This window comes from Triticum urartu, chromosome 1A (genome assembly GCF_056163025.1).
Source record: "Triticum urartu cultivar PI428250 chromosome 1A, HENAU_Tu73, whole genome shotgun sequence".
NCBI lineage: Eukaryota > Viridiplantae > Streptophyta > Magnoliopsida > Poales > Poaceae > Triticum > Triticum urartu.
In genome coordinates, this window is record NC_141873.1 from 160774717 (window position 1) to 160784698 (window position 9982).

The 9982-nt window shown below is 55.1% G+C and overlaps 1 protein-coding gene across 1 annotated transcript; it reads left to right on the top strand.

The window, feature by feature from the left end:
• Window positions 1-6231: 6231 nt before the first annotated feature.
• Window positions 6232-6711, top strand: LOC147990452 (uncharacterized). Its single transcript, XM_087538229.1, has one exon. It carries the CDS (start codon window positions 6232-6234, stop codon window positions 6709-6711), a length of 480 nt encoding a protein of 159 aa, XP_087394355.1.
• The last annotated feature ends 3271 nt before the right edge of the window (window positions 6712-9982 follow it).

The window sequence follows — 9982 nt, forward strand, 5'->3', positions numbered from 1 at the left end:
GGGGTTGTTGCACATTCTTGTGTTTGTTTCTCCGGTAAAAATCTTGGGGCACTCTTTGAGGTTCTTTGTGTTGGATTGAGTACTATGAATCTGAAATTATTTGGTGTTATTTTAGTATGATCTCTTGGATAGATCGACCGAAAAGGATAGCTTTGAGGTGGTTTCGTACCCTGCAAATAATTTATTCTTACGTTCTCCGCTAGGTAGGAACTTTGGACTGATTCTACATCGCACTTTGAGGGGTGGTTATATGATCCAATTATACTAGCACTGTTGAGAGATTGCACTAGCGAATGTATGGACCCTATGCCTCATTTTCAAGCTTTGCAATACCATTTGTGCTCCATTTTATCAATTTCTACCTTGCTGATTTTTATTGTTCTTATTATAAAAACCGATATCTACTATCATTACTACACTTGTATCACCATCTCTTCGCCGAACTAGTGCACCTATAAAAATTACCGTTATATTTGGTGTGTTGGGACACAAGAGACTTTTTATTATTTGGTTGCAGGGTTGTTTGAGGGAGACCATCTTCATCCTACGCCTCCCATGGATTGATAAACCTTAGGTCATCCACTTGAGGGAAAATTGCTACTGTCCTAGAAAACTCTGTGCTTGGAGGCCCAACATGTGTCTGCAAGAATAAAGTTGCATAGTAAACATCACTAAGGTGGGATTGCCAGCCAATAGTGTTTTAATTTCTTCTAATGTCGTTGTTTCTTCGTCGGTCCATTCAAAGTTTTTGGTCCATTTATGCATCCTGTAGAGTGGTAGGGCCTTTTCTCCAAGGCGGGAAATAAAGTGGCTCAAGGGCGCCATGCAGTCGACCAGTTTTTGGACGTGCTTCAGCTCCATAGGTTCTGCTAGCTGGGATAAGGCTTGGATCTTAGCAGGATTATCCTCTATTCCTTTGTGGGATACAATAAATCCAAGCAGCTTCCCCGCGGGGACTCCGAAGACGCATTTGCTCGGATTGAGCTGTATATCGAAGGTTTGGCGGAGGTCTTCCACCAGCTGACTGGCGTGTTTGGTCTTGATGGCCATGTCGTCCACGTATGCCTCAACTGTTTTGCTGATTTGTTTTTCCATGCATGTCTAGATCATGCGCTGGTATGTAGTGCCTGCATTTTTTTTATCCGAAGGGCATTGTGTTAAAGCATAATGGCCTGTAGGGGGTAATGAAGGCCATTGCAGCTTGGCTGGACTCCGTCATTTTGATTTTATGGTATCTAGAGTAGGCATCGAGGAAGCACAGTGAGTCGTGTCCGGCGGTGACATCGATGATTGTCGTAGTAAATGACCACGGGTAATCTCATCAGCTCCCTATGGTATTTCAAGACATCGGGGCTAGCTGCGCCCCTCACACCACTCGGACGAACGACCAGCTTCTTGGGCCGGCTGGTCTAGTAGGCCGGCTACTAGAAGGCAACAAGAAACCAGAAGGCGGCTACGAGGAGGCCCACTCCTTGCAGACGGCCCCTCATATACTCAAAGTTTGCACCCACATAACAGCGACGAGACGGGGCATGGCTACAGTGCGACCTGCCACCCCCGAATCTAGAGCTGAGCGTGGCTGCAGTACGGCTATACCAAGCGGATGCCCCTTACCCGACGGGGTACTGTAGCCACGCTGCCTGTGACATCACCTACTACATAGGGAGCTACGCTTCCACGACGGCCTGTCGATATGGCCCGCAAGCGGCGGGCCCTACCTGTCAGCGAGCCACAAAAGGCGGTGAATCCCCAGCAGGCGGCAATGGGGGCGGGCCGCCTCCTAGCCGGCGGCCCCCTCCCCACTCAAAGTCTATGCTCCATTAATCAGAAGAGATGGGGTGTGGCTATACTGAATGCCTGACAGGCGGCGGGACTGTAGACACGCTCCCCCGACAAATCATCCATCATCAGCGGCAAGGCTTCAGTGTAAGGTGACCAACCAGACCCACAAGCGGCGGGCGCGGCCTATCGGCCGAGTACACAACAGCTGGCGGGACCCACCAAACGGCGGGCCCCAGCAGCCGACGGAGAAGCCGGTGTCTAGAGACACTGACGGCTGGGTCACACACCCGGCCGGACTACCATTGTACCCCTGGGTGTAGGCCTATATAAACTCCCCAGGTTTCCCCATGCAAAGGGTTAAGACCTTAGAGATCACACACACCGATATTGAGAGAGGAGTAGGGCTAGCCTTGTTCTTCTTCCTCCTCTAGCAAAACAGCTCAAGGAGCAACTTGTAGCTACTCTATTTGATCATAGTCATCACATGGAGACCCCGCAGAGAAGGACTAGGGGTGTTATCTCCACGGAGAGCACCAAACCTGTGTAAGATTCGCAGGCGTGTGTGGTCTCGCTCACTCCCGCTTCTAGAGCCCGACGACGTACTCTTGTCCCTCTCCATGATTAGTCACCCCTTGGCATATGTCGCTACACGTCCCCGACATTTGGCACCCACTGTGGGGTTGGGTGCACCGTCGTCCGGAGACACGTTCTGGACATGAACCGTCTTCCTACCTGGCGAGCGTAGCCAGCCCAGCACGCCTGATGGCGTTTGCGTCGACGCGCTGCGCGGCGTAGAAGCCGCCTGTGCCGCGAGCTGTCTCGCTGATCTCATCGGCGGGATTCGCCTCTCCGACGAGCCTGCGCCCAATGCGGGAGCAGCCAACTCCGAGAGCTGCCTCATCGACCTCCTTGGCAAGCTTCACATCGCCAATGAGCCGGCCTCTGACCTAGAGTCAGTTGGCTCCACTGACCAGATGCTCCTCGACTTCGACACGACAACCCCCGATGCCTTTCCCGCCAACGTGGTGGTCATCGACGACCCGCTCCCTCTTGTTGCTAGCGACGCCAGCACCAGCACCGTCATAGAGGTGCTGGTTATTAGCCACGATGGAGCCTTCGACGGAGCTGCCCACGACCAGCTGCAGGCGGCAGTGCGGGGCTTGTCCGCGCCCGTTGCAGAGAACGGGACGGAGCAACGTTGGAAGCCTTCCGCGTCTCGCTCCTCGACAGCGCCTAGAAGCTAGTGGCCGCAAGATCGACCGCGCTGTATGCGGCACATCGGCTGCTGGCGAGTGTGCCGGATGGGCACCGTTCGGCAGCGTGGCGCAGCCGTCGCTAGCATGCCGGGAGCCGACCGCCCTGTCTACGCCACCCCCTTGGAGAACCTATGCGCCTCCTAGGCGGTGGCAGATGAACTGGATTACTTGGAGGGTGACGAGCCATGCTGCATGAGGAACATGTCTAGCAGCTCCTCGATGCGGCCACTGCGCAGCAAGAAGTCGGGCGCGGTGTGGTGGAACCCAGTCTGCACACCGAGAACCTCCCCCCCGCCAAGAACACGTCGCGACCTCCCGGACGCCGACAGGCGGCGCTCGTGACCAAAGAGACCAAGATTCGCCTGCTAGCCGCAGCCGCACACGCATCACCATCGAACGCGACCATGACGGACGCCCTCGAGCAGTCGAACAGCGGGGCAACCGTCCGCCTCCCCTATGCAGGGAGAGGCGCGTCTCCCCGCTGGTTGTTGAGCACCCAACTCTCAGAGACCGGCTAGGCCGTCGTGAAGGAGTCGAAGAAAACGATGCCCGCCATCGGATCGACCAATTGGCTCGATCCCTGGCGGTGGAAGAAGAAGATGCAATCAGCCCGCCTTGTTTTGGCCCCCGCATTCGCGACGAGCCCTTCCCCAAAGGGTTCTCGTTCCCTCGAGATACGCCCAAGTACAACGGCTCCATGAAGCCGGAAGATTGGCTGGTCGACTACTCCACCGTCGTGAACATAGCAAACGGCAACAAGTGCGTTGCCGTGATGTACGTTCCGCTCATGCTCCAGGGCACGACCCGAACATGGCTAAACAACCTCAAGCCCTACAGCATCAACAACTGGCTAGACTTCATCGAAGTTTTCATCCGCAACTACCCCAACACCTACAGGCGGCCGCCCAAGCCCCGCCAGCTCTCTCTGTGCGTCCAAGGCCCGACCGAGTCCACCCGCGACTACTTGACGCAGTGGGCTGAACTGCGCAACTCCTGCGAAGGGGTGCACTAGGTGCAAGCTATAGAGTACTTCACTGCCGGGTACCGAGAGGGCAACCTACTCAAGCACCGACTCCTCTGCGACGAGCCAGCCACACTCGACGAGTTGCTGATCATAGCAGACAAGTACGCCACTGCCGACTCCTCTATGAAGTCGGAGCTCCGAGTGGACACGTCTGGGAAAGTGCTTCCCCCAGCTCCCTAGACGTCGGCTGGTGATTCCAGTCGGTGCCAGCAGTCAAATGATAACAAGCGCAAGGCCTAGTAGCCGGCTTCCACCAGCCGGCAAGTAGCAACAGTTCAAGATCAGCAGCCGGAAGGTCAGCCTGGTCCCAAGCGTCAGAAGGGCGGCAAGACCGTCTGGTTGCCTGCCTTCTCCTTCGAACAGACCCATGATGCTCCTTGCAAGTTCCACAGCGGCGCGAAGCCGTTTAACCATACAACCCGGAAGTGCCACTGGCTCACCCGCATCGCCAAGGGCGAAGGGCTGCCGCCTCCACCTGCTGGCCCGCCAGCTCCGCCTCCTCAGCAGCCGGCGGTCTGCCTAGTCGGCATAGTCCAAGATGAATTCCCTAAAGAACACGGAGCCTACATCGTCTTCACTAGTCTGGCTGACGGCAGGCATAGCCGGCGCCATCAGCACCGTGAGGTGAATGCTATCGCCTCTGAAGTCCTAGAGTTCATGCACTGGTCCGAGAAGCCCATCAGCTGGAGAAGAGCTGACCACCCGGAAGTAATGCCCTCTCCGGGTTCCTATGCTATGGTGTTGGATGCCACCTTTTCAACGGAGAGGCGAGCCTGTCACTTCTACTGAATTCTGATAGAAGGCGGTAGCAGCATTAACATCCTCTACCGCGACACCCCGGAGAAGCTGTGTATCAAAGAGAAACAGCTGCAGCCAAGTCAGACCATTTTCCATAGCATTGTACCCGGCCTTTCCTGCTCACCAATCAGCAATATCAAGATAGATGTCCTCTTCGGAGACAGAGATCACTTCTGCCGTGAGCCAATCTGGTTCGATGTGGTTGGCCTGGAGAGCCCCTACCATGCCCTCTTGGGCCGGCCAACACTTGCCAAGTTCATGGCGGTGCCTCATTACGCCTACCTCAAGATGAAGATGTTGGGTCCCAAGGGCACAATTGTCATCGTTGGTGACTACCAAAAGTCGGCCAGGTGCGCTGCTGCTAGCAGCCGGCTGGCCGAGTCCCTTGTGATTGCTGCCGAGAAGCAGCTCCTTGACCGGGTTGTGGCCATGGTCGGCACGCAGTCGAACCTGTCGCCAGACCCCAAGGAGTCGGAAGCTTAGGGCTCCTTCCAGCTGTCCAAAGGAACGAAGAAGATTCCCTTGGACTCGGAGCACCCGGAGAGGCACACTGTCATAGGGGCCAACGATGACAGCCAATAGGAAAGCGAGCTCGTCAATTTCCTTCGTGAGAATCGGGACATATTTGCATGGTCTCCCAAAGACATGCCGGGTGTTCCGACGGATTTCGCCGAGCACAAGCTACATGTCAGGTCAGATGCGAAGCCGATCAAGCAACCCCTCCGCCACCTATCGGAAGAAAATAGAATAATTATTGGTGAAGAGATAGCCCAACTGCTAGCAGCCGGCTTCATCATGGAAGTGTTCTACCTGGAGTGGCTTGCCAACCCGGTCCTTGTATTGAAGAAGAACAACAAATGGTGCATGTGCATGAATTACACCAGCATCAACAAAGCCTGCCCCAAAGATCCGTTTGCTCTGCCCCGGATAGACCAAGTGATTGACTCCACAGCCGGATGCGAGCTATTGAGTTTTTTTGGATGCCTACTCTAGTTACCATCAGATTAAGTTGTACCTGGCCAATCGGTAAAGACTGCCTTCATCACATCATTCGGAGCCTTCTGCTACCTGACCATGACATTCGGCTTGAGAAACGTCGGTGCCACGTTTCAACATTGCATGCAGAAGTGCTTCCTCAAGCAACTCGGCAGAAATTCCCACGTCCATGTAGACAATATTGTGGTGAAGACGGAGAAGCGTGGCACCCTCCTGGAAGATATCAAGGAGACCTTTGACAATCTGTGCCGTTTTCAAATCAAGCTCAACCTAGAGAAGTGTGTCTTTGGAGTCCCAGCCGGCCAGCTCCTTGGTTTCCTTGTTTCAGAACACGGCATCGAGTGCAACCCCGTGAAGATCAAGGCCATTGAGCGGATGCAGAGACCTACCCGGCTACGGGACATCCATAAGTTCACCAGGTGCTTGGCATCTCTCAGCCGCTTCATCAGTCGGCTGGGCGAGAAGGCCTTACCCATGTACCAGCTAATGAAGAAAACAACTTGCTTCGAGTGGAACGACAAGGCGGATGAAGCTTTCCTCCAACTCAACAAGATGCTGACCACGCCGCCTGTTCTGACGGCTCCGGCTGCTAAGGAGCCCATGCTCCTCTACATCCCCGCCACCAGCCGAGTGGTCAGCATAGTCATCGTCATAGAACGTCCAGAAGACCACAGAGCTCAGCTGGTCCAGAGACCTGTCTACTACATGAGTGAAGTGTTGTCATCCTCCAAGAAGAATTATCCCCACTACCAAAAGATGTGCTACAACGTGTACTTTGCTGCCAAGAATCTCAAGCAATATTTCCAAGAGCACTCATCACGGGCGTCTGCACCGCCCCGCTTGCTAAGATCATAGGCAACAGAGATGCGTCAGGCTAGGTGGCGAAGTGGGCCATCGAGCTCGCTCCCTACACCATCCTTTATCAGCCCCACACTGCCATCAAGTCCCAAGCACTGACCGACTTCCTCCTTGACTGGGCCAAGACCCAGTACCTGCCGCCAGCGCCGGACTCCACTCATTGGCGGATGCACTTTGATGGCTCAAAAATGTGCACCGGTTTGGGAGTTGGCATCGTCCTCACCTCTCCCAAAGGCGACAAGCTTAAGTACACGTTGCAAATTCACTTTGCCGCCTCCAACAACGTGGCCGAGTACGAGGCATTTGTCCACGGGCTCCGACTGGCCAAAGAAATTGGCATCTGCTGAGTGTTGTGCTACGGTGACTCGGACTTGGTGGTCCAACAGTCGTCTGGCGACTGGGACACCAAGGATGCAAACATGGTGAGCTACCGCTTCCTCGTCCAGCTCATCAGCGGATATTTTGACAGGTGCGAGTTCCTTCACGTGCCACGGGCCGACAATGAGCAAGCAGGTGCCCTAGCACGGATCGGCTCCACCCGACAAGCAATACCAGCCGACGTTTCCCTCCAGTGCCTCCGCACGCCATCTGTCAAACCTTCACCTAAATCAGAGTCCATCTTCGTGCCGACTGCTCCCAGAGCAGTCGAATCCGGCTCAAGGGCTGCAGCAGCCGGCCTGGGGACTTCGCAGGCAGCTCAGGGACTGCAGCAGTCGCACCCGGCCCGAGGACTTCAGAACCCGGCCCGGGGGCTGCGGCAGCCGGCCCGGAGACTTCGACAGATGACTCAAGGACTGCAGTAGTCGCACCCGGCCTGGGGACTTCAGAACCCGGCCCGAGGGCTGCAGCAGGCGGCCTGGGGACTTCAACAACGCAGCAAGCGGCGGCTAGCCCCAACCCGCTGCCTCCCAACCCAACCGCCCTAGTTCTAGTGGCCGTGATGACAATGGTCAAAGCACCATCATGGGCATAGCCCGTCCTCAACTTCCTGGTGAGCGGAGAGCTACCAACCGACGAGATTTTGGCCCTGCAGGTGCAACGTCGGGCAGCAGCATACACAATAGTGAACAGAGAGCTTGTCAGGCGCAGTGTGACTGGCGTGTTCCAACGCTGCATAGAGCCAGAGAAGGGCAGAGCAATCCTCAAAGATATTCATCAAGGCGAGTGCGGCCACCACAGGGCCTCCAGATCCCTTGTTGCCAAAGCATTCCGCCATGGTTTCTTCCGGCCGACTGCTTTGGACGACGAAGGACTTGGTCAAGAAGTGCAACGGAAGCCAACGTTTTAGCTCCAAGCAACACCTGCTGGCTTCTGCACTCAAGACCATCCCCCTCACTTGGCCTTTCGCCGTCTGGGGGATGGACATGGTGGGCCCATTCAAGATAGCATGCGGTGGCATGACCCATCTGCTTGTCATCTTGGACAAGTTTACCAAGAAGCAAAGCCAATCAAGAAGCTGAATGGTCCGACTGCTGTGACTTTCATCGCAGACATCACCGTCCGGTACGGTGTACCATACAGCATCATCACCGACAACGCCACAAATTTTGCCAAAGGTGCCTTGGCCCGTTCCTGCGTGACGTAGGGCATCCGACTGGACTTAGCATCCATTGCCCATCCACAGTCAAACGGCCAGGTAGAGTGAGCAAACATCCTCATCTCGTCCGGCATCATGGCCCGACTAGTCGAGCCGCTAGAGCGCTATGCCGGCTGCTAGATCAACGAGCTGCTGGCCGTCCTCTAGAGTCTTCGGACCACGCAGAACAAAGCAACTGGCTTCACTCCTTTCTTCGTCGTGTATGAGGCCGAGGCTATGATCCCAACTGACATTGAGTTTGACTCACCTCGCGTCACCATGTACACAGAGGCGGAGGCGAAGGAAGCATGAGAAGACAGTGCCGACTTGCTGGAAGAGGGCTGACTGCTAGCTCTCAGCTGGTCCGCCATCTACCAGCAGGGCCTGCGTCGCTACCACAACCGGAAGGTCAGGCCTCGATCCTTCAGAGAGGGGGACCTTGTGCTTCGACTAATCCAGCAAACAGCTAGTCATCGGCAAAACCTTGGGCAATGACTCCTACTACCACATCGACGCACAGAAGCCTAGGGCGCGCAGGAGGGCGATTCCGGCAAGGAGACGGAGTGCCCATGGAACACAAATCTCCTTCGAAGATTTTACGGTTAATGCAGTATGTGTCACACTACCTTTCGTATTAAGAGCAAAGACATCGGGTCCCTCGAGGAGCACTCGGGGGCTACCCATTTTATCTATATGATAAGATTATGCCTATGAATGTATTTATTCTTTCCTCTGCCTGGCACCGCGTCCGACTAGTCGGCCCAGGGCTTGCCGCCTTGTCCTATGTTGATACTACCTGCAGTTGAACAATTAGAGTGCTGACATCTAATCCCTCTCTTGCCATAAGCCGTAGCTCGCAGAGCGACTGTCCGGCTGGCAAGAGCTTAAGGCGGGAAATGGCATCCACACGAAAAATGACTAAGGAAAAGACATCAGCATAGGCCAACCCGGCTCCTTGCCTCATCGTTCAGCTGCAGAGCAGCCGGCCGGCCTGCTTCTCACTTGAATTGCTACTTTCTAAGCGGCCAAAGTACTTGTCTATCCAAAAACTGCTGAGTCCCTGACCCAGCCATAGACCGTAGAGCGACTATCCGGCTGGCAGGGCGGCAGCCAAAGGAAGACGGCAAAGGAAAAAGCCAAAACAGAACAGAAAAGCAAGGCAAATTGGAACCCGGCAAAGCACAGACTTGTGCGAATAAATTAATTTACATAAGGCCCTCGACCAGTATTCAATAGAGTTTGAATACACCCACAACGGGTGGAATTGCATAAATTTAACATACCCACAGCGGGTGGAATTGCATGAATTTAACATACTTGTTCAAAAGATTACAAGAACATGAAATAAAGATAAGTTGGCTGCCTAGGAAAGAGGAGCAGCAGCCGGATCTGACGGGTCGGCAGAGGCTGAGCGCGCCGGGTGGTGGAGCGGCCAACTGGTGGGTCTTTGCCTGGTCGGCACCAGCAGTAGTCGGCTCGCTGACACGCGGCTCGTTGGTTGAGACTTGGTTTGGCTGAGGCCGACCGTCTGCTCCATTGTCCGGTGCGTCATCTTCGCCATTCTCGTCCTCCTTGTCCTCGCCCTCATCGCTGGAGGCGATCTCCTCCACCGATTCCTCCCCATCCTCCGGGTTCAGCCCGAACCAGTTGGGCAGCACCTCGGCGCCTTCCTCATCGAGCTCGGGGATGAAG